We start from the raw sequence: 25,577 nt of genomic DNA, 5'->3' as shown, positions 1-25,577 counted from the left end.
GGTCTGTTTGTTGTTATAGCAGTCAGCTTTGCAAATTCAGAATAAAGTGGTATGTTTATTGGCATGGACATATAAACACTTCAGTAGCCCTAGGTAAAATTTCTAAGTTACAGCATAGCTGAAAAATACATCCCAGCAAAAAAGAATCTTATTATGTCTAGATCTATAATTGCTTCACTATTTTAAAAGGAATGCAAAGATCATGTACATTTTTTTAAAATCAGATTTGATTTCAGGTTTGCATCAGGACCAGATTTTGGGGTTTTTTAAATATTTCTGCCTTTGCTTCAGGGGGACAGGAAACATTCTAATTTCTGACTGAGAAGAACGGCACATTTCAGATGTCACCAAACAGATACAGACCATTTTGGGATTAGCTACTCATAAACAAATTTTAGCATTATGAAATAAATATGCACACTGATGAGTTTTCACTATAGCAGTTTTGTAGATTAGAATGTGCTTAAACTAGAGAAACAGTGGTTTATTTATAGGTGGCATTATTCCACAACAGCGATTTATAAAATAGACTACTACCTTAGGGCTGTAAAAAAAATATCAGGTGTATTGAGAGTTAGGAGATTATATATCCAAAGATGTTTCAAGACACAGCAATTCCACAGGTAGTTTTTGAATTATTCAACTAAAACAGGAAAGGCCAGTGGGAGATGGGGACTGTAAATCATTTGTGGTGTACGTGTTTTATATATTTATATATCTTTATGTAATGCTATTCTTACCTTTATGTATTGTGCAAGGCAGAACAAATGTGAAATCTTCACCAATTTCTTTATTCAGCAGTAGATGTTTCATTAGTTAGAAAAAATTAAACCGTTCCCCTCATCTGTTTCTCTTAGAAACTCTTCCTAGTATTGTAGTACTTTGCTTTTGGGTACTTCTGCAATCTGCTGATTTAGCATTAAGTGCAGGACAAATTTTACACTCTTTGCACATTGATCTGAGAATCTATTTTAAAATGTTAGAGGTTGATAGATCACACATGATTGCAATTTAAGATGTTTATGTGCTCAGTATCTGATGAGATGCTATGAAATATACTAAAAATTAATAGTCTTTTCTAGTAAATAATCATCATCCAGATCATCTCTGGATTTCTGTGTTAATGAGTTGTTACGGTTATGTGAATGTAATATAGTACACTCTACATAGCATTTTCAAGTGTGAAGTAATTTATTCAGTACTTTAAAGAAGTGTAAAACCCTGGTAAAAAGATTATATCATTACATAGATTGCTGTTGGGTCCTCAATCAAATAATTTTCCATGCTGAGCAGATTTTCTGAAATTTGAGCTTTTGATACTTCCTTTTATTGAAGCAACAAGGGCATATGCAGCTGGTTTTCTTTGCTTTTTCACAGTTGAGTTCAACAGGGCCATATCACAAACATGCCTGGGCTTTTTGTAGTTCACCTGTGTGCTGCTGTTACACTCCCAGTGCCTAGCGTAACTCAGCCGTGTTGTCACCAAAGCTTAAAGAGTGTTTGCACAATCTCACTTCAGTGTAATGTGTAATGAACCTCAAATGAATCCTGCTGGTGTGCAGTATATGGAATTCCCACTTCAAGTTATTGTCTCTGAATGGGGTTGTAAAACGTGCCTATGTTGTTCATCCAGGAAGTGTGAAGTTGTAAAAAACAAGCTAAATTGCCATATTTTATCTATTGGTTACTTCTGCATTTATTGCCTTTATGGACCTAAAGTCCTCCAGGGAGTGTGACAAATCCTGATTGTACTTTCTACTTAGAACTTTTATTTGTTCACAAATGTGGAAAGATGAAAAACTGGTTCAGCTTTAGTTGCATTTTCATTATTCTGTCTACTTTTGATCTGTTGTCATGTACAACCTATATCTGTAAATCTGCGTTTCCTCATCTGAGGAATGTAAATACTTCAGTAACTGTTAGAGTAGTTGTATAACTGGTTGGATAGTTGCTGTACAAACTGAGTGTTTTCTGTTCCATAATTTTTCCATTTCTCCAAATGATTCACCTTCTTTCTAGCTTCCTTACACTTCTATTGCTATCTTATATTATGGGTTCTGATGTTGCAGAAGTTAGGAAGAGTGTTGGCTCTTGAAAGAACTACTATTTGCTTCTTCACTTGTACTAGTATAAACAGTCCAGAGAAGGGAGTTCAGGTGTTAAAAGCAATCGATCTACAAAGCTTGTAAAGGTTGTTCTCTGCCAGGTACATTTTGTTTTGCTTCTAATGCAGCAAACTTTGTGAATCTTATTACAGCACATGCCTAAATAATTAGACTTCCAAATTAGCAAAATACGTAGTATGCAGCATAGAGTCATTTTGCAAAGTCTTTTAGATCATGTGAGTTTGAATCATTTCCTTTGAGGCATCCTCTAAATATGCCTTCATTAGAGGAAGCTGCATATTTGGAAATTAAAACTAGCCTGATCAAAACCTGCATTTGCAATTTTGTGATGTTCTGGTTGTCAGAAAAAGCCAGAGTCAGTAGGAAAAAAACTGATTTCTCTGAGCTGTTATTGAAAATACGTATGGAATTAACCACAGAATGCTAGGAAATAACAGTTTGGAAATATGAATAAGAAGCATGGGTTACATGGGGGAAAAATTCTTTTGTCACAATCCTTTTCTGTTTTGGAAGTTTTGCGTAGCTGCGGTTTTCTCTCGTTAGGAAACACTATTGTTTTTGAGCTGAGTTCTGCCCTTCATATACAGTGTATCAGGAACAGTGTAGTTTAGCCTTCTAAGCCTTTTTTTCCTGCATGGCTTATGTCAGCAGGATGGATATTAGTCAGAAACTTTGTCTTGTATAACTTGTACTTTACTGTTCTGGCAAGAACTGGGGAGAGAGGCAAACTGAGTTTATGGGAAAATAAGGCATGTTTCATATCACTTTTTTTTCCAGACTTTTTTTTTTCTTTTCAAAAATCTCCCCACCAAGGCAAGGAATGTTGCCAAAACATCAGCTGCTGCCTCACCTAGGCTGGTGCAATGGTTAGGGTTCAAATTCCAGCCCATACTGTTAGGCTAAGGTAACTTGACTACCTTTGGTGGTAATACATTGAGTTTTTTTTCCTCTGTAAATCATTAGCACAAGTTCTGCTGCACAGTTTGGTGTGACAGGAAACCTATCTCATCGACTGCATTTTCAATTTTCAAAGCCGGAGGGGGTGATCCACCCAGCTACCACTGAATTTCAGTAAGATTTGGGTACTCAGTCCTTGTTAACCTCCTCTGAAAAATCATAGTCCCCGTGCCTGACTTCCACACAGAAGCACCACTGTTCTGGACTCCTTTCCTCACCCTCTTATTTTTCCCATTTTTTGGTGTTAAGCATGGGAGAGAAATACAAGGCTGGTGCAGGGAGAAAGATGAGGTGATTCAGCAGACTCCACACGCAGAATCAACAATGCCGAAGTCCAACCTGCAACTTCCAGTAACCCGTCTCTAAGTTTCATGTCAAACCTAGTGAGTATCCTGTCAGTTTGGCAGTTGACATTTACCACACGGGCTGCGGCAGCAGCAAGAAAGGTGAGCAGGGCCTGGGGCTGCAGCTGTGGCTGGCCGCCCTGAGCAGGCTCTGTAGGCCAAGCTGAGGAAGGTCCACTGCCAGTGCCAGGCACAGCCGTCTCCTCTGGCATGGACACCGGCTGAAATGGCTGGGAAGCTACAGGCAGTAAGTGGATGACAGGCTTTGTTTTGCAGCTCAGTTCAGCTGCTGCCATTCCTGGTGCCTCTCTCTATATAATACAGAGCCTGAGCCCGTGGCTGTGGGGCAGAGCGCTCTGCAGAAGTCCTTGGTTGGTGTTTCCTCACAGCACACTGTCTGGATGAATACTACAAAGGGTGTGAGACTTTTTTTTTTTTTTCCTAATAACACATCTGAAATGCCTGGCCCAGGATCATGCTCAGGTTAATCATCTGAAAGAGTTATCACTGGCTCTGTGGTAGGAGCGCTGGAAGGGTTTCCTTTCTGAGATCTGGACATGGCTAATAAGCAGTTGTGGGTTGCAGGGTGCATGGGGATGCACTGAAGAGCACCCAACCTCACTGAGCAATGCCAGGAAGCCAGAAAGCACGGGGGGTACTAGGAAAAAGCAACGAGCAGTGAAGAAAGGAGGCGCCAGAGCAGAGCGCTCCGGAGGGACCCGGGTACCTGCGGGATTCCGGGCTGTGCAGGGGCAGGCTAAACAGGGCTGCTGGCCCAGAAAATATTGGCTCGTTTAAACGTTTCTGTCTCTTTCCAGCCCAGATGGCGGCGCCCGTGGCGCGCGGCCGCTAGGGGGCAGCGGGCCTGTTCCCCTCCGACCGTTATTCCTCCCCCCGCCCGGCGCTAGCGCCGCCGGCCGCGGTGGGGAGCCGCCTGAGGGGACGGGGCAGGGCGCGGGCTGCCGCCGCGTCGCCTTCCTGCCCCAGCGGGGCTCTGAGGCAGGCCAGCAGTAAGAATAGTCGGGTAAAGTCAGTCTAATGAGCACGGCATGTTTTTACTTCCCTTTTCGAGCGTTTCTCCTTTCTGCTGAGGCATCTGTTATGTAACGTGACACAGCGGTCTCGAGAAGTTTTCCCTGTTTTCGGTTGACCTCATTTCAGTGCGCTAAATAAAATGCATGCAATCGGTGGTTTAAACACTATTTCAGAATTTGCACTGGGCCAGTAGATACTTCCCTAAGCTCTGTTAGATAGCCTATAGAAGTTTATAGTTTTCTGAGAAAAAAAAAGTAATTCTCACATGTGGAAGACATTAAATGATATCTGTTTCTGCTTCTTGTTTTGCATTCTTATGCCATCATTTATTATTTCAGAAAGTAAACATACATTAATTATATATAAACAATAAAACTATTGGATTTTCTTTTAATTTCTCTGTAAAGAGTAGAAGGTCGTGACTATGTCCCGAGAATGTGAGGATTGCCAAAATACACAGTAGATACTTTTCAGAAAAAAACAATCCATATCAAGTAACTGTTGAGTCATAAAACCCTTAAGTTAGTGTAAGCAGATGTTGGTTACGGCTCACATTCATGGGAAGTATATAATCACCACCCCTATAACCACCCACTGTCCATTTTTGCTTCAAGAACTTCCCCAAAAGCCTGTTTCTGATTTTATGGAAACCCTTTGAAATTTGGCACAGTTTTCAAAAGTATGCAGGGGAAAAAAGTCTGCCAGAGGTTTGGCCTCCAACTGTGAAAACAGACACTGCCTTTTCAAACTCCTCTCCTAGATCCACTGACCAACACCCAGAAGAGCAAACTTACATTCTTTTAGAATACAGCAGGAAAATGAAGGTCTGTATGCTGCTGAATTCAGCTTTTGGTAACGTTTACATGTGTTGTTTTTAACTGTCAGCTATTGCATAAGGCCAGGCTCTGATGTGAAAGTATTCGTTTTAAAGAAAAAGGAAAGGGTAGTTTTTCAAATGTACTGCAGGGACATTTTTGCTTGTTGTTGGGATGGATTACAGCAGTTAGAGAGTGGGAGGATTTAATTATTTACGAGTCATAGAAGTGTGCTTCCAGCAATATTAGAAGTGTAATTATTATTTGTTTCTGTCCTGCAGACCCAGCTAAAAATCATATCTGGCGTGGTTGTATGCCTTTTGCTTTCCTTGTTACTAACGTGTATTATACTGCTTCCATCAAGAGGTAAGGCATTTGTGATCTAATGTAGTGTAAAACACAATATTTTTAGCTACTGTGTCTTCTAAGGTTCACAAAAGTTTGTCAAAGCATCTTTCAGATTGTCCTGTCAGAATTGTTATGGCTTTATCACTTTGCAGAAATGTACTGACAGCTGAAATATCCTGAAGGTAGGACTGAAATGCCAGCAGATGTTGAAAGAAGGAAGTCCTTGAAGTGAAAAGCACCTGAATTAGCTTTATTGTGCATGATATATAATGTTCTTAGCCAGGACTGCAAAAATAATTCTCGGATCCTCTCATATTATGCTATTTTTTGTGTTAGGGGTTAGGAGACTCTCAAAAACTGTTAGTAATTTCCTTTAGCTTGGTGAACTTGTATTTGGTTTTAAATGGTTGTGTAATAATTACAGAAGTTCTCTATCCAATTACAAGTTAAACATTTTGTTGTAGGTAGGGTATGATTAATTGACTGTGAACATATTTAAGATTGCATTTGAAAATCAAAGTCAGCATTGTATAAAATAGGGATGCATAGTTTGCTCTAGTATCATTATTTCAGCTGTAGGTAAATCAACACGGTGTTGTCTGCTGAGTCCTCTGGTAAAGTCTGAAGGGAGTGTGGTTTGAAATTCAGCGCCTGAGTGGCACCGACTTGATGGTAATTTTTTTCTGTGAGAGTTGTAGTAAGGGCAATATAAGTATTTACATGGCCCTTTAACTATAGCATATTAATTTAATGCCTCTGAAATAATTAAAATAATAATTAAAAAGCCTATATTCCAGTAACACTATCTGTTTAAAGGGATTTTTTTCTACTGTTCTTTGTTCATGTGTTGCCAGCATGACTGAGATGAAGACAGCAGTTTTGCATTTACAACTAAATTTTGTAAAATAAGCTATCTGCTTAAGTCTTGTGAAATTTAAGTTCTGTAGTTAATATGCAGGTTTTGTGAAAGATGAAATCTCTTTCCTACCTGATATTTCTATGGAATATGGTTATCATGGGTTGTTCCATTGAGAGAGAGGGGTTGGAGGTTTCTGAAGCAGTTAGGGTTGATTCTGTTATGCAGCATGTGAATATGAGGATAGATTATATCAAGGTGTGCGGTAGTGCTGGGAAGAGATACCACCTCAGGGTGATAGTTTGACTTTTCCCGTCAATGATGGGGTGCCAGATTTTTTGGCTAGCTTAAGCATGGTCAAATTTGAGCTTTCATTACCAGATAAATGTATGGTATCAAGTCAGACTTACTGATACCAAGTCTGTGTGTTAAGACAGGGCAGAATATTTTTAGGAGATTTAAAATAAAAAGAGCAGTGAGGAAACAAAGAGGCTGAAGACCAAGGATTGGTTTGGCAGCCTGAAGAAGTTGCTAAAGATCATGGAAGGTACTGTAGGAGGAAATGAATATATTTTTCCCTTCTGAATTTATCACGTACCAGCTCAGTGGTCTTAGTCTGAGCCTTCTTCAGGACCTAAGCCATTACAAAGAATTCTTTTCACCTTACGGTTTCTTGGAATACCAGTCATATCAGACATGACATTTAGATCCAGTAGGATGATAAATAATTTATCTTACTTTACCAAATGCTTTTGAAGGAGCATTTTAGACAATTGTGGAATACACAATTATGTTGAACACACAATTTTGTTGAACACATCTGATTTTGGCCTCTTATTCTCAGGTGGAAATGCAAGTGCTGCAGTTACCTGTTTAAATGCCTAAACCTTTTTGAATTCTTAGCTGTCTACTGATCAGTTGTAAAAGGTAGAAACATACATTCATTTCGCAGTTACAAACTTTGCAAGTCAAAGACAGGCAGGAAATAGCTACAGAGATGGAATGTTGTTTGTACATTCCCCCTTTACTACTGCTTAACTAGAAGGATGAGGCAATCTAGAAAGACAATTAATTGCCTATGAGAAATGCATAGACACAGACTGACTAAGTTTCTGCTTAAGAAATCAACAAAGAGAAATGTCATCTGTAATTCTGAAAGAACTGGGAGAAATATTTAGTTCTGGGTTTATCTGCTAAGTTTGCAGTAATTTCATGTTGTTCAGACTCCTCAAAATGTGTTAGTTGGTTTTGGTTTACATGTGGGAGAGTATAAAAATGTGAACAATTCTCAGGTTATACTGGAAAATCATTTTCTATTTGGAGAGGATCATAAGGGGGAAGTACTTAGTTGCGGTTATTATACAATTTCTGTGAGGCTGAGAAGAGCAAGGCAGGCAATCTCAATATACTGAATGGCATCTATGCCTAAGAAATTAGTGATAGTTTTTTGACATTTCTTTGAGTTAGGCATGTGCTGTGTGATTTACCTTACTGTGATAACCCAGCTATGATAACACAACTCTAAACAGTTCAGAAAGGTTCTTTTCACTTGTACACTGGTGGACATAGTCCTGTTCGTCTGCAGCATAAACAAGAAAGAAAATACTTGTCTGCAATTGAAAGCAATAGCAGAACCACAGACAGAGTTACAATTAACTGAACATATTGCTTAGGCTCCAAATTAATCTTTTCTTCTGCTATTTTTAATGAATATTCAGAATCCTGCCTGTCAATGTTTCTGTTCCCATTGTACACTTGACCTAGGCCTGAGACCAAGACCTTGGTTCTCTGGTATTACAGATTAGGTCATGGGACATACTTCTCAGCCAGGAAGTGGTGAGCAGCCAGTTTCTTAGGAGCTGGTGGTGTTCTTTGCTACATCCCAGCCAAATCCATTTTCTGATTCAATGCCTCCCTATGTTCTGATGCAAAGTCAAACAGGGTGGTTTCCATCACTGTAGAGTGGAAGAAAAATGCTTCCAGTGAGGAATTCAGTTGCTGGCACCGAATTCATCTGGAGATGGTGCTCTAAATTGCTGCTTTCTAATTGAAATGGGTGCCTGGATATTTGACTTAAAAGAGAAGTAAAGAGAAATTCTCATCTTCTTGGCCATCTATCAGAATTGCCAAGTGACAATAAAAGATTATAAACTCTCAGCTGTTGCTGAAGTTTCTTGTAATTGAAAATCAATAGATTACTGTGACAGTGTGCTTCCACCAACATCTGGCAGTTCAGTCAGAGCTGCGAGTTCAGGCTCAGATCTAAGTAATACTGTAAACTTAGCTACAGTGATCTGTACGCTCGTGGCAGAGAGCTATCATAAGGTTATTAGAACAGAGTAATAAAAAACAAGATGGATTAGACTAATTCATACCTCTTCTGTTTGGTATTTTAGATTGCATAAAAATTGGTGGGAATTCATACTAAAAGCTTTCTGGATAAGATTTCAAAACCCAGTGTGCTCCATTAGTTTATATTCCCTTAACAGGGTTCAGCTTTCTACACTTGTGCAGCTGTGGTGTTTGACAATACTACTAGGTTGGGTAGGCCTTTTCTTTCCCAATCTAACCAGAGCTTTGAAGAAACTCTTTTGCTGCTTAGATTCTTAAATCAGCATGAAGTGGCTTACTCAAAACAGGCTCTATTAATTTTCTGTACTTATTCACATGCTGGTGGCAGAATAAATACTCTGGTTTCAGACTGATTCAAAGGGGATACCACAACAATCTTAACTCTCCAAGCCTATGCTTAGAAATAATGTATGATGTCTATGACCTAAGGTAAATTTTCATACTAGCTTTTCTTTATAAATATATTTTTTAAAACTTAATTTTCAGTGACTGAAAGGGATTATAATGATTCTTTCTCGGTGTGTAGTTAGAGAGAGGCTTTTTCCTTCCCTGGACCCTTATGCAGTATTGATGTTAGAGTCAGTAGTAAACTAAACCATTCTTATTCTAGCATGCTCTAGCTTTCTATACACAGTTTCTGCTCCTACCAGTAATGAGAGACAGATTAACCAGCGGAATATGAGTTGTTCAGACTTCATCTTTTCTTCTCATTCCAAAGGGTGTTTTTGAAATAACCTTCACTGAGAAAGCAGTGGCACACCTCACAAAAAATGACTGAATGTAACACAGGTGTGGAAAATCAGATTCAGCTGATGTGGAGCTGAGTGTGACCAGAAGTTCTGGAACATGATCAGGAGTACTGGAATTCATTTCTGATGCTGAACTGGGCTGTGGCTTCCTCAAGTGGAAGGCTGTCTTCCTGCACATGTTGAAGGAGCTTGTGCTTTAGCTATTCAGCATCAGCCAACAGAGATGAGAATGGACATTCTAGTCCATCCCATCTACAAGCTGGCTGACCCAAGATGCTAACCAGTTTTCTTTCGGCAAGCCCTCTGTTTGCTATGTAGCAGTAGATGCTAAATAAAATACATATTAAAATATACAAATATTAAATACATATAAATACATATAAAATACATGTATACAGCTGCATATTTAAAAATAACAACTGCAAAACCCAGAATACTTTCTGGTTATTATGTACACTTGCTTTAATTTGGCAGGAGTAGGCACAATTTATATGGATGCATGTTAGACCATGTTGTGGCATAAACCAGCAGGGCTACGAAATCTAAAGCAAGGTTTGCGTTGGTCTACCCACATCCAGTCTTTGAAAGGGAGTAATCCTTGTAATACAAACAGAATTTCATAGTGATGGATTCATGTGCATAAAGTTAATCTGAGTTTAATATAATTGAAAGTTCTGCTTTCTGTGTTTTATTAAGCTCTCTCACAACAATGAACTGAAGAGTAAAAGGGACGGTATCTGCATAAAGCCAGTGAAAATTAATAGATGCTTACAGCATTTATCACCACAGTTATACACTTACGTTGAATACAGTCAAATGCATGAGTGAATAATTATGATCATGGAATACATAAAGCAGGTTACACTGTGAAGCAAAACAACTAATTCAGTGCACAGGGCAAAACAGAGCTGCACCCTCTAAATGAATGCAAATGGACCACAAAGGATTAAAACTGAGACAGTTGGGTAGTGAAGGGAAAAGAGCAAAGCTGAAGTTTGGTAAGCTTTCATTTCTGTGGTTGGCTCTGCTATTTGCTTCCTTTTTGTCTCTGGGAATCTCTGTTCACCTTTGTTATTTCACAGAGAAACAAAAACAGAATGAAAGAACTTACCAAGCCTACTACCAGCCATCCAAATCAATGTCTTTATAGTGCTGCAGACATGCAAAATACTTTTTATGTTTGGGTCTGTTCTGTGAGCAGAGATTTCAAATACTATTACTGAACCAGTCTTTAGTTACAGAAGAATCAGCAACAATGATAGGAAACAATTAAAGATGCTGCTTTTAATTACAGCATTTAAATATATCTTCTGTTGCCTAGAAACAAGCATTCAAAATTATAAGTAATCAAGTAAGGAATAGTTGTGTTTAGAATTTTTGCAGTCCTCTTAGAAATTCAGATAGGAGTGGGCACATTTTGAAAATCATCAACAGTCATAATAAATTATCACAGAATATTAAGTATGTAAGGGTGAGATGGCTAACAGAGTAAAGGTTTCCATTAGAGCTGTGAATATTAGACCAGAGATGAGACATCTGTGATATTCCTTGTCTTTTTAGTAGAAAGTCCTCTTAAACTGGGAGAAGGAACAAGGAAATTTTACCAGATTAAGGTATCAAACAGGACTGCATATTTAAGCCTCCTATACACACAACCATGGAAATAGATGTTAACAGTGGATTTCTTTTGCTAATAGGCTTATTCACTTAGAGAATTTAAACTGAGTGGTAATGATGAGTAATCATCATTCAATATCTGTAGAAGTGGATTCTCTTTGGAATTATTTTCTATGCATTTTTTAAGAGTTTTCCATCTTCTGAGCTTATCATTAACGTATCAAGGACCTCTAATATACAGCCATGGTATTTGCAAGAGGAATTAACTTCTTAATGAACTTCTTAGGATATTTTCTGGACATATTGCTAGCTCAGAGTTTATACTGATAGGTTTTTGCCTGTGGATTGGCATTCATTTTTATTTCTCATGACAGCTTTCTTCTGCATTAGTGCAGACAAGGCTAGTGTCAACAAGTCAACCTGACATGTGTATTCTACAGTAAGTAATAGTCACTTAGCAGAAGAAAACACGTATTATCATTACAAAGTACCATACCATAGAAGAGAATATGAAGAAACATTTCCCAGGAAGTCAGTGTGATCTTAACAGAGAGGGCAGATGTAATGAGGAAGTGATGGAGCATGATATGAAACTTGAGGGCAACGAGTCATCTTGATTATCTGGCTGTCATCTGAGAGCTCTGAAGGAACAAACAGGAAAAGTGGCAGAGATCTACTAGGCTGCAGAGTGACATCCCCACTACCTCTGAAGACCGTGGCATAAGTCCCTTGATTTTAAAGGAGAAAAGCATAGAATTCAGAATACCTAGACTTAAAAGCTGCCGTTATTATGGTACTGGACTTTAAAAACTGGCCTTTATCAGAAAAGTTCCTGTGTCTTTTGAGGATTAAATATTTTGAGAACTCTTTCTCTTGTGAACTGCATTGTTTTTCTTTCTTTTTTTTTTTTACATTTTTATAATGGAGTTTTTAATTTGCATGCACATAGCAAGCCAGCATCTTCAGCATTACCCTCATCCAGTTGATTGTCCTTAAATTTTGTTTTTAAAATCTGCCCTGGCTTAAGGTGTTTAGCTTTGGGAAGAAACATAGTCAGACAAAATCCACAAAACCAGCCACAATTTTATGCATTATTTTTACCTGACTATCTGATCTGCTTAGAAATCAAATATCAGCGTACTTGTTTTCTCTCCAGAATCATTGCCAATTTTATTTTGCAGCATTGAATAAAAAGTTGAAGTTTGGGTTCATTCATTCATTACTTTTCAGCATTAGTTTTTACCTGCATATCTGCATCTATTTCTTTAATGTGGCTACTAAGAAATATATGTGGATGGTGATTATTTTGCAAGCCTCATCCATCTTCTAACACTGGTTGATTGGACATTTATGAAATTTGGCAGTAGGGGTTTGTATGCACATGCTGTTGTTAGGCTCTCTGCTAAATATGTGCAGATCCCGATTAAAACAGTTGTCTCTGCATACCACACAAGTTTATGAAACCCATGCTTTCATGGCAAATCAAAACTTTGATTTCTCTTTTGTGTGGAAAATACTTTTCTTGGACTCACAGGTTCTATAAGAAAATATGTCTGAGTGGACAAATGACTGGGTGAAATAAATTAGTGTGTCTAGTTTCTAATTTTGTAGTGCTAAAGGTGAGTCCTTCAGAGGCTGAAGGACCTTATCAGAGCAGTAACAGAGAACTTTCCTTTCTGCTGTGCCTACTCTCTGCATACCTCCAGGATTATGCTATCCTTGTTGTTCCCTGGCACTAAATATAGAAAAAAAGGGAGTATTGGACTAGTAATTACTTCTTTTTCTTTTCTTTTTTTTTTCCACTTCACAGCATTGCATTAACAGAAACTTTCTGTCATTCTTAGTTGTCAACACAGATGATCATCCCAGAGCTCTTACATTGGAGGATTATTTGAATGGAAACTTCCAGTATAAAACATTTTTTCCATACTGGGTGTCAGGTAAGTAAAACCTTTTCTCAAATGTACATAAGCCTTTCTAATATGTATTTCCAGACTGGTTTACAGAGACTGAGGAATGTATTTTTCTTCCAGCTTTACTCTGAATGAACGCTAACTATGAAATTAAATGATCTGCTAGTCAAAACTTATGGTTGAAATTTACCTTTCTGTCAGTCATTCTAGAAATTACAGGTATTTGATGTTTCAACAGACATGTTTGAGTCAAGTATAAACTATAATTTTACAGAGGCCTTCAGTGTTTTATTTCTTTTACTGTCATATTCATTGCAGCAAGTGAAATATGTCAATCATTTCTTAAGCAATCTCCTTTTTTGTGCTTGCCACAAAACTTTTTCACTTATCATTTGTAATAACTGAGGTAGCCTGTCTTACGGGTCCAGTTCTTCTTTGTTTTCAGTAGTATCTAGCTCTGCAATGACCCCAGCTGTTCTTATGTCATTTAAGGAAATGCTGACACTGCTGAAATTCATGAGTTCGAATGCATTGCATAGAAAATATGGTTGAGTTTCTAAGCAAGTTCCTTAAGGTAGAAGATAAAGACATGAAGTTAATTGCTGCTGATACGTGTCTCTGTGTGGCTGAAATATACTAGTCTTGTTATCGTTGAATTGCAGCAGCGCTGAAAGGCTAGAGCTGGATTTGATTGCATTCTAGGACACACACTACTACCATTCCTATCCATGCACTGCCTCAAGCAATTATTGTTCTCTGACTAGAGAAAGAAACATAATACCATTCACATGGAGTCTTACCAAGTTAGTTTTAACACACAATTTTAGAACCAAACTGAAGCCTTCCAGGACATTGTTATCAGCAGTTCAAGTTTTACAATTAAGAATTTGAAGTATGTTGACATCACTCATATGATTTAAAAATTAGGTCACCATTTGCTGGAATTCTGTCTGAAGTATGTAGGCAGCATATCACCTAAACCTAATAACTCCTTCCCTCTTTATATCCTTCTCACTTAGACTTATCTTTCCACTTAACAGTCACAAAACTCACACAAATGCCATGCCATAGATTCCATAGATAGTCATGCCTACAGTGTTCCATATGCCTACTTTTCTTCTGAAGCAAGGAGTTAAATTTAAGTATCTCTTTCTAAGGGGGCCCAAGATCACCACAAATGCTCTTACACATATCATAGATGTGTCCTCAAAAGATCTACCAGTGATCTAATTTCCTAAAAATGAGCACCTTATACAATGTTTCAGGCTGCTTTCAAACTGTTAAAGTCTGTCTCTCTCTATAGCTACACCAAGTATGTAATACCTTCTCTCTATTTATAGCAGCAAAAATAACAATGTGAAACTTAAATTCTGATCTTCATTCTCTACCAAACTATGCTCAGGTCTTGAGCACCAGTAGGGTTAAATTCGGTTCTCATTGAAGGCCATTCACCCTTACTTTGTAGGACCTGTGTGAGTAAGGGCAGTATCATTTATGTAGTGTCAGTTACATGGTACTGCTGTTACCTGCGGGATCTGTACAAATGAGAATGTTCTGGTGAAATTATAAGCAAAGATCTCAATGTTCTCTTAAAAACATTTACGTTGTGATACTGACCCTGGGTCTGTCCCTGGTATTCTTGATCAGACATTACTGAGAATAAAATCCAGCATTTAATTATAAAGTTAACTAGCTGATTCTGTGTGCAGTGTGTAATCTTGAGAACATACTCAAGAACCCTGAAGACAGTTTGTCCATAACTCTGTACCTTGACATCATGAGAAGAAAAAGATGTTTTGTGTAGATGCCAAAAGATATTTGCTCAAAATCCATTCACTGACAGGAGTGTGAATACTTTGATAAACGGATCTGTTCTATAGTATCTTCTGTGCAAGGTAACAGCCCTTTTATCTTGTTTATAAAGATAATGAATATCTTCATCAGTCTGCAGAAGATGATATTATTCTTTACAATGTTGAAATGAACTACCCAACTACCATCATGACTAACAGCACAATGGTATGTACCTTTTCAAATAATAAAAAGGCAGCAAAATGCAGTTGTGTTTCAAGTACCAGTTTAAAAGTGGGTGGATTAAAACCTGACTCATTGACTCCTTATTTAAAGTTTTTTTACTAGAATCTAATCTACTTCTTAATCTTTCAGAAACAAGTTAATGCTTCTAATTATGTGTTGTCATCAGACAAATATTTCATAGCTCTGGAAAGCAATTATTCAAAGGTAATTATTTTAATATATCACTTAATGAAATGTTTGGTTTCATTCAGTATTTTGTTGATCGTGGTTGCCATGGATAAATGTTTCTTGGTACTTTCTTGAGAAAGGGGTAGGCTATGAAAAGGCAGCTGATTATTTTTAATTCAATTATCTCTTTCCAAGTTAACAATATTATTTTCTTGCTTAATTTTTGCAGCTGTGGAGATACTCTTATACAGCATCATACCATATTTATGATCTCATATATCGGTAAAGCCTGAAATTTCTTACAGAACTATGGTGAATACTCTGTAGTGATGCGCTTGCAAGCATTTCCACTGAAAAACTTTATAGTAATGTGACTACCACCCTGCTTTGCTTTTGCCTGAATCTGTCAGGTTACTTGTTTGTTTGAAAAAAATGGCCTCTAAGAAAATCATACAGTCCTTGCATCTACTCATCCAGGTATCTGGACTGGCTTATATTTCATACCCTAAAACTTTCACTGCTCAAGATTCTAATTTTTTTTCTTTTTTGCATAATTTTCTCCCACCCTATCTTGGCTGCTTGAGTCCACTTCAGTCCCACACCTATGTCTCCATGCCCTTCAGTTGTCTAATTCATCCTTTTTATGGTTGATCTAATCAGTAGCTTTCCTAAAATTCTCACATGCCCTTTAGTGCTCCAGTGATCTTGTAACAGGCCATCTTGGGTTCCTCAAAATTTTACAGCTTTTCCCATAGCATTTGGCCTCTTTCCCAATATCTTCCCCAAACCACTTCTCTTTCCCCCCAAGTTCAAAGGAGGCCATCTGGCTCCCCAGTCTCCTTTTTATGCCATAAGTAGCAGGATGACCAAATACTTCTTAGTTCTGAACAAGGGCTGCATTGAGCTGCTCTATTCTTGGGGAAATTGTTGGCTCAAGATGACAGGAAAAGATTGCTGCAAGCTAATGTGAGTAGAGAGGTGCTGCATGCAGATCATGATCCTTAACAAATGTAACTGCAGCTGTCATGCTTGCCTCAGCGTGCTATATCCTGGCCTTGCATTTCCCAATAACTTGCTGAGACTGTAATGCAGACTGCAGATAGAGCAAATGACTGTAGATGCTTGTGCAGTATTTAGAAAGAGATAAGGCTGGCTTCCTAGGCTGTTGAGTATGTTTTCAAAGGGTTGAGTTGCAAGCCTTTACCAGCACTGGTGCACACCATCCCATTACTGCATGTCTCACTGCCTGCTTTAATTTTGTGTTGCTCAGGAAACAAAAAGCTGCTAGAAATTATAGGCCTTCATGAATTCTATATGAACGTACAATATAACGATCCACTTGTACTGTGCACAAAAAGCCATCTCAACTTATTTCCTTTTTTGTAGTGGTTTTGTAACGGAGAATCAGCTTCCACGTGAAATTCAGTATATATCCTGGTCACCTGTTGGACACAAATTGGTCAGTAAAGATAACAGACCACTAGAATGATTTTTGCTTTGTGTGGCTAGAAGACATGTATTTGCCTTTGGTTATTATTTTGTTAGGCCATATTTTTGACAGGCCTGTGTGTACTAACCTCACTTGTGAGCAAGAATGACAAATAAAACAGTTTTGATTTGTTAAAGTTTAACTTTTCTGTGTCTCAGTAGAAGAATCCATGTTCTCAGCTACATTATGTGTTCACTAGCCAGCCTCTTATTGACTGACATAACTGTATATAGGATTAAATGTAGTTTCAAGGCCTGAAAACCAATGTGTTTTGCTTTGACGCTGTATAACACATGAGTTTACTATGGAGACTTAGAGATGCATTATTTACAATATTTTCTAAAATTTTTACTCTAGGAAATGGCTGCCAGATTCTTATTACAAAAAATGGGTTTTGTTTTTATTTAATCACTACTTAATAGCCAAGTATGTATTTCTCAGTAATAATAATAGACCTATTGCATATAATAACAAGTTTATAAACCTTTTTTATTCTTGGTTCCAAAGCATCAGCCCAATAATAGTTAGTGGTTTCTAAGTATTTGTCCAGTATTGACAAAATATTTGTGCAAGGAAAAAAAATCAATCATCATACTAATTTCAGAAAATACCCAAGAAGTGGGCTAAATATGAATGGACAATTTACTAGGAAAATTTTTCTATGTTCTAGGAGAGTATTAATTCTCTCAATTAATTTAAATATTGTTATTTTCTTTATCAAGTATTCTGAAGACAGAACACAAGGAAGATAGTTTACTATCTTCCTAGTACTAATAGCCATTGCAGTTTTTATACAATAGTCCTTGTAGTGTATCTGAGTTTTAGGAGTTCCTTTGTTTTTCATTTAAAGCACAAAGTAGGTAAAATGTTACACTGATGTTGCTAACAAATGCTTGTAGCTTCAAAAGGCATAATTTTCTAACAAAATGAAGTTTCTATTGTTGATTTCTTAACCACTTGTCCATTCATTTGATTGAAACCTAGAGATACCCAAGGCCTGCAAGCACTTCTTGCAAGAACTGTCTTTTGGTAACTAATTTACTAGAAAGGAACAAACCAGCCCAGAGAGAATAAAACCATTTCTTGTCTCACATCACCTAGGTCTTTTGACAGGTTTAGAAAAGTTCAATTATTTTTGTTTTAGATGTTGTGTATTTGTTTTTGTCTTCTACTTTTGGTGGCACCAGAGGGAAAAGTTGCAAAACACTTTGTCTGAAGGTCTCTTAAAAAATCTTGAAAAAACACAGCAATTTTGAATAAGTTTCAAAGATTTTTTTTTCATTATTTTTCCACACCAAAGCTAGCCACAGAATCATCTGACAATTATTAAAATCAAAGGAGTTGTTCAGGATTTATTCTGACATAGTTGAACATAGAATTTGGCCTGTAATGTATAATTTATTTACTGAGGTACCTACTCTTGCAGAATTTGCAATGGCTTTTAATTTAACATTTATTTCCAATTTTGTATTCAATATGTCTTCGTCTTGGTATAATATAAGAGAATTGACTGTAGAAGATCTTACTCTAACCCCTGTTATTGGTGCCTATACTCATAAGAAATATGTTCTTGTCTTTAGGTGTATGTACATCAGAATAATATCTATTTGAAACAAAGTCCAAGAGAGGCACCAATTAAAATAACTAGTGATGGAAAACAGAATGAAATATTTAATGGGATTCCTGATTGGGTCTATGAAGGTAAGTAAATCCTGAAGGGCAACAACTGATGTGTTACATCACATTGTTTAGATTACCTGGTTCTCATAATCCATTCTAAAATATCTGTGATGATACATTATTTTTAGAGCCTTAAGGATTACTTCGTTTGTAGATTTTATTTGCCATACAATGACTGCATTTTGTATTCATAATGTGTAACCAAAATCCTGAGTCTTTTGTTACTGAAACTATAGCAGAACTTTACAAGTTAGTTTCTTTCTGCAGCACAGGCAGTGGTTGGGAATTAAGCTTTAATGGAAGTTTTAACTTTGGTCAAAATTTGGCGCTTCAGCACATCAAAAAAATAAACACATGCACATGTGAAAAACCCAAGTGAATTCAGTGGGATCTGTGTACCTGTTTTGAGAGTTCTTAAGGCCTTTCAAAATTGAGATGTATTGCAATATATTTGGTGTTATTTATTGTCATGATTTAACCCCAGCCGGCAACTAAGCCCCACACAGCCATTCGCCCACTCCCCCCTAGTGGGATGGGGGACAGAATTGGAAGGGTAAAAGTGAGAGAACTCATGGTTTGCGATAAAGACAGTTTAATAGGTAAAGCAAAAGCTGCGCGTGGAAGCAAAGCAAAACAAGGAATTCCTTCACTACTTCCCATGGGCAGGCAGGTGTTCAGCCATCTCCAGGAAAGCAGGGTTCCATCACACATAAGAATTACTTGGGAAGACAAACACCATCACTCAAAATGTCCCCTGCTTCCTCCTTCTTCCCCCAGCTGTATATGCTGAGCATGACGCCATATGGTGTGGAATATCCCTTGGGTCAGTTTGGGTCAGCTGTTCTGGCTGTGTCCCCTCCCAGATTCTTGTGCACCCCCAGCCTCCTTGCTGGTGGGGTGGGGTGAGAAGAAGGAAAGGCCTTGCCTCCCTGTAAGCCCTGCTTAGCAGGAACTAAAACATCCCTGTGTTATCAACACTGTTTCCAGCACAAATCCAAAATATAGCCCCAGAGTAGCTACTAGGAAGCAAATTAACTCTATCCCAGCCAAGACCAGCACATTTATTTAGTATAACTCTCTTTACATGTCTAGGTTGCTAAGAGTACAATGCTAAAATAGATTAGAAAATATATAGATTGCAATGATCAACTATTATGAATTTTTTTTTTCCTCAGAGGAAATGCTAGCGACAAAATACGCACTGTGGTGGTCTCCAAGTGGAAAATATTTAGCATATGTACAATTTAATGATTCTGACATACCAGTTATTGAATATTCGTATTTTGGTGAGGACCAGTATCCTAGAAAAATAATTATCCCATACCCAAAGGTATGTTTTCTCATTCTTTTGACTGACTTTCTGCTGAGAAATGAGTTATGACAATGCTAAAATTAACTGTGCTTAAAAAATGGTTGTATTACAGTGGTTAAATCCATTGTGGCCTAAATGAATGAAAGACAAGCGTAGGCCAAGTTCTGACAAGGTATAGGTACATTCAAAAGTGTAGATATATAATAATATCAGGGAAATAAATGGAATTACTCATATAAGTAAAAAGCATTTGCAAAAGTGCATGCTTGCATGATCAAGCCTTGCTTTTTTCAATTCAGTTTACTTATTGTGATGTGTTAACTATGCAGTTGTTATTTTTCATTACAGTAAATTAATTATGAGACATTTTTTGTTTTGAAAACTAAAGGCTATTGCAGCTTCAGTTGATTTGCACATAGATCATAGTGCTTTTTGATCTCAAGGGGCTTTGGATTTTAATGGCTTTCAAGTGCCAGATCTAAGGCAAGAAGGTTTTGGGTTGTCATTTCTTCAGCATGTATGAGAGCTGTCCTGACTCTTGTCATGTTCACATGATTGCAAGTGATCATGTTAATGTATCTTAAGAAGTTACTCATCTGTCAGCTGGGTTACAGTTCTAAAGTAAAGCTGGATGGTTTAGACCACACGTGGAGGAGAATTAAAAAACTAATACTGTATGCAATGAATGAGCAATCAGGAAATCAGTTTAAGCTAAACCATTTTATTTGACAGCTGGGATGTCAAAGAGCACTTACAATCATGTGAATATACTCCTGGAGTTTTATGCCAAAGTGTAGTGTGTGCTGCACTGCAAATAGAACACTGGTTCCCATCAAGCATGTTTTCTGTATAGAAGGCACTAAATTTGACTGTTTAAAAGGTTTTCTTTGTTATATATGGAATGATGCAAAGTTAAGTAGTGCACTACTGCTGTAGTGTCACTCTGAGATCTTATAAGACCACATTTGCCCTATTATACTCAACTAAACACATATTTTGTAGCCTATCTCCCTTCCTGCTAAAGGCGTTTTAATTTTCCTTGATCTGAATTGTTCAGAGCCTGACTGGAATAACCTGATACATTTTCTTTGAAGGCTGGAGCTAAAAATCCTACTGTTAAAGTGTTTATTGTTGATACTGTTAACGCTGAAGCGTTTGGTCCTAAGGAGGTGCCAGTTCCTGCAGTCATAGCATCCAGGTAGTGTGCCCTCAAATATGCCTTCTCTTTTTTTAAAAAGTTTTTGTCTGTTTTAAAAGCCTGAACCACTGAGTCGTTTGTTAACAGTGGAGTGCCATATTCATCTCCTAGATGGATCAGAAGCTAACTAGAAGTGTTGTATTTTGATTCTGTCTGTCCATATGATACATTGTTACAAAGGACAAAAAAATACCCCTAAGATAATGGAAGCTTTGCTATTCTTCCACAGAGCAATATGGGGGATACAGTCTGTAGCAATGCTTCTATATTCCTGTTCTTTAATAACCACGCTTTCTTTTTCTTTTTTTTAGTGATCACTATTTTACTTGGCTTACTTGGGTAACAGATAGTAGAATCTGTGTGCAATGGCTAAAGAGAATCCAGAATTTTTCAGTCTTGGCTATATGCGACTTCAAAGAAAATTCAAATACTTGGGACTGTCCAGAGGTAATAAAGTTGGAAATATAAATTTAACATTGCTGAAATTAATATTTGATAATCCCATCTGCACAGATATTTTAACACCTGCTGGTCATGCACAGGTTCCTCTGACTTACTTGCAGGAGTATATTTAATCTTGCCCTGAATTCTTTTAGAAAATAATTGTTCACCTGCCATAATTGTATTTTCCAGTATTTGATCACATTCATCTTTTAGCTAATAGTGATACCTTTTCAATAATGTAGTTGCTGGTGGAGAGGTGAAAAAATTGTAATTGCACCAACAAGAAATAAAATCACCAGAATATTTTTTTAGTGAGGTTTAAATAACAATCAAAGCAACAAAAACAAGATGAGAGCTACTGGGCAGCTTTCAATACTGTTGTCTGTTTCCTTCTTGCTTCCTCATCTTCAAAAGTGAAACCACCTTTATTAAAGAAAACTTTATTATAATACCTTGAAATTTCATACTAATTTTGACTGAATCATGTCTTTTATATTTAATGTTAAATTAGTTGAAAGAACATACAGATTAACTTACTGCCTTATTTTTGTAAGGCAGTTTTTCAGGGGGAGAACTTCTCTCTAATCAAATCATACAGTTGGAGAAAGCAAGCAAGTTTTCAGAAACACAATTCCCTTTTCAGATCTGAAAACTTCAGGTTAATTGCAACAGTAGCTTTACATTTTGTTTAAATATGCCATTCTATCATTAAGACAGTTTGGAGAGAAAACCATGCTCTGTTGAGCAGAAGGAGAGCTTAGATGGCCTAGCTATCTCTACCTATATGTAGATACTTACAGATCTTATGTACAGAAGCCTTTCTGAAAAATATAATTCTTTAAAAGACCTTGTAAACCCTGAAGAGTGTAGAAACTGATAAATTCATATAGATCCTAAAGGAAAGGATAAATCTGAATTTCAGTAACTCTAGTACAGAACTCTCTTTTACTGTCTTTAATATTGATGCTGTTTGCATGTCTTGTTTTTAGAGTTTACAGAACACATATAAAAACTAGCATTAGGTGGAACCTTGAACTAGTGGGAAATAAAAGGCAAGAATACTTACAAAAGTGTTCTATATAACTGTTAAACTGTAAATTAAGGTTTATTGACACAGCCTTTCCAAGCTGAAAATAATTCTTATTCCTCCATGATATGACAGTTGTTGCATGTTTAAAAGGAAGTTAAGGTCCTGTTCTTTCAAAAGCATTATCACTGAGGTAATTTTCCACGTAGAAATATCTTAATTTATTAGAAGAAAATACATATTTACTGCAGCATGTGTTTCCTAAGTAATTGTTTCACTTTATAAGTACTTTAACTCTGAACCTCTATCTTGCTTTGAAGTAACCTGCATTTCAGTAACTAAATATTTTAATGTAAAAAAAATAAAATGAAGGGTTCTAGGATTCTGCCACAATCCACCAAAGTATTTTAACACAAGCTTAACTTTAAGCACGTAAGAAGTTTTATTTATTTCAGGAGGTCTATTTATGTGTTTAAAATTAAGCATGTGCTTAATTGCTTTGTGGAACCAGACCAGAACAATTAACATCTTGCAGGACTGTGTTCATGATCCTTGTTTAATTGCATTTCTCCATGAAACCTTATTTATGGAGTCATTACTGACGTTTCTATAATTCTATATTTATACAGTGACACAATGCTTTTATCACATTAAAGTTTGCACAAATGGCCAATTGAAGGAGTGTGAACAGATGGGAGTGCTGCATTAGCTCTATTTGCCGTTAGAAAGTATATCTCTGTATGTTTCCATTGGCAAAAATAGTTCTCTTGTTGATTTCAGATTAATTTGAGACTCTAATGTACAATAAATGTGCTAGGCTTTATGTACTTGAAAAGAATAACAAACTACAATCTACAAGATGTTCCTAAAGTGTCAATTCATCAAAAACGTTCATGTGTTCAAGTCTTGCTCATGTGAATAGACCATAGAAACCAATATGACTTCAGTGGAACTATTCATGTGAGTAAAAGGCATGTGTTTGTGAAACTGGGATTTCCTATAAAGATGCCAGTTCTCTAATTAAATTCTGCAAGTACTTTAATACACAGAAAAATCCCATAGAAGTCAATGGGACTACTCATATGAGAGAAGTTATTCTAAATGTACCATGTCATCAAGACCTGACCCTTAATTTAAAGAAAGGAAAATAAATTTAGGATGCAGCTATAAAACAATACATGCCATTTTTCTTATCTTAAATAAAATCCATCTGCTGAGTTAGTAGCTCAGTGAAACCCTTGCAAAGTACTAAACAGTCTTCTAAGGGACAAGTACGTGCAGCTTTTGCTCAAATAAGTCACATCGTAGGGACTAAGTTGAAAGGGAGAAAGTATGATTCTGAATGCTAATGAGATTACATTGAGGATAACGAATACAAACCATATTCTTTAGAAAGCAAATTTGTTGAATTTAGTTCAGACTCTAAAGAAATACTGTATTAAATGAGCAGTATAAAGAAAAGATTACAAGATTTAAAAAAAAATGCATTGCCTGAATGCAGAATTATTAAATATTAAATAATTTGCTCCTTCCAACAAGCAAGATAGTACACTATTCAATGAAAAAGTTGTAGGGAACGGATCCATTTATACTCAGTGTAAGTCTTTTTTTAAAATCGGCTTTAGGAATGTTACAAGGAGTTAAGACCTGGTTAAATTCTATTAATAGTCTCAGGATATTATAATCTGGGTGGTTTTTGCTGCCTACATTATCTTTGCTAATCTTTAATTCTTCTTTCTAAATATATTATTTGTAAGACTTCTATGAAGTGTTGAAAATCAGGCTCTTTAATATCTCTAAGCTGAGCACCAAATATGGAGACTCTTGATTTCTATGTACTTTACTTAGTATTTGTCAAATGAACCAGCTGAGAATCTCACACAGATTTTTAATATTATTTTTCCTGAAATTATTTTACTTGTTTTTTTACTGAAAAAATCATGAGACTAAGTAATTGTTAACTCTTGCTTTCAGTGAAAATGTTGTATAAGGTTAAAAAAATCAGATTTTATTTAGCTCTGATGACAGCTGTTAAAAAATATTTTAACTAACATAATGGTATTAATACAGAAATATTATTTACCTCAGACAACCTTCAAGTCCCTGAACCTTCATAGCAGGTATTCTAAAATTCTCTTTTACAGGTGGCTACAGATTTTTTTATTTGAAGATTTTGAATCTCCATAAACTCATTCTTAAACTTCTTAAAGAGTGTACATTTAATTTTGTTTTTCAGAGTCAACAGCACATAGAAGAGAGTCAAACAGGATGGGCAGGCGGAGTAGGTTTTCATGTGGTACTTTATTTTGATTTAACGAAAAGCTACAGTTTTCTGCATCTTCACAGTAGTGTTTTGAAACATGAAGCACCATTCTGAGTCATACAGCACTACTGCTTAAACCTATTGCACTCTAGAAGTGAGGATTTAATGCTGTGTTATGTGTAGTATCTGGCTACCTGCTTTCTGAGTTTAAAAATCCTTTTTCTGTCTCCTTTTGCAAATATTAGACCAACTGATTAGACACTATACTGAAGGGAGGGAAGTGATGAAAAGAGGTAGATGTAATTCTTACAAGCATCCTGGAGAAAAAGAATAGCTGCAAAATTCATTTGATGTCTCTAGGGCAAGAGATAAGATCGGTCATACCATAGCATTTTAAGAATAAAGCCTGTCCATTCAGAACACAGTTTTAGTGCCAAATGCTGCACATCTTCAGCTAGGGAGGAACCTTCAAGGTCAGACACCCCACTTACAAGGGTAATTGACACTTCTCTGCAGTTACCCTTAAGCAAAAGAAATTTTCTCTACCCAGTAACCTTTGTCTTGGAAGAGATATAACACCTGTCTTTGGGAACTCACGGTAAAAACAAACCTGAAAGGAAATCGTAAGAGCATGAGATCAGTATTTATATATTCTAACAGAGAATATGTATTATTGCTTATGTTTACTCCTCAGGCAGGTGAATTTACCAGAATTCAATATGGGGAACCTCACACTGTGCATGAATACCCTGCAGTGGACTTAACTGAGAGTTTTGATTTTCAGTACACTGTCCTTTAAGAGGCATGTTTTTATTTGAAGTGAAGATTACACATTTACAAGGATTAG

At 36.8% G+C, this 25,577-nt stretch overlaps 1 protein-coding gene across 2 annotated transcripts in view; it reads left to right on the top strand.

Annotated features, from left to right (window-relative positions):
• The first annotated feature begins 4,986 nt into the window (after window positions 1–4,986).
• LOC142057392 (prolyl endopeptidase FAP-like) overlaps window positions 4,987–25,577 on the top strand; it is a 41,026-nt gene continuing 20,435 nt past the window's right edge. Inside the window, exons 1-12 of one of the 2 annotated variants that reach the window (XM_075093315.1) lie at window positions 4,987–5,286; window positions 5,559–5,643; window positions 13,044–13,139; window positions 15,037–15,131; window positions 15,279–15,353; window positions 15,547–15,599; window positions 16,704–16,776; window positions 18,387–18,507; window positions 19,662–19,816; window positions 20,893–20,996; window positions 21,308–21,443; window positions 24,704–24,748. In XM_075093315.1, the coding sequence (XP_074949416.1) occupies window positions 5,281–5,286; window positions 5,559–5,643; window positions 13,044–13,139; window positions 15,037–15,131; window positions 15,279–15,353; window positions 15,547–15,599; window positions 16,704–16,776; window positions 18,387–18,507; window positions 19,662–19,816; window positions 20,893–20,996; window positions 21,308–21,443; window positions 24,704–24,748 (1,044 nt within the window). In that variant the 5' untranslated portion in view covers window positions 4,987–5,280. The remainder of the gene's footprint in view (window positions 5,287–5,558; window positions 5,644–13,043; window positions 13,140–15,036; window positions 15,132–15,278; window positions 15,354–15,546; window positions 15,600–16,703; window positions 16,777–18,386; window positions 18,508–19,661; window positions 19,817–20,892; window positions 20,997–21,307; window positions 21,444–24,703; window positions 24,749–25,577) is intronic. The other variant, XM_075093314.1, reaches the window with a different exon arrangement.

Source organism: Phalacrocorax aristotelis, chromosome 5 (assembly GCF_949628215.1).
Source record: "Phalacrocorax aristotelis chromosome 5, bGulAri2.1, whole genome shotgun sequence".
In the NCBI taxonomy this organism is placed as follows: Eukaryota; Metazoa; Chordata; class Aves; order Suliformes; family Phalacrocoracidae; genus Phalacrocorax; species Phalacrocorax aristotelis.
This window is presented reverse-complemented; position numbering and strand designations above follow the sequence as displayed.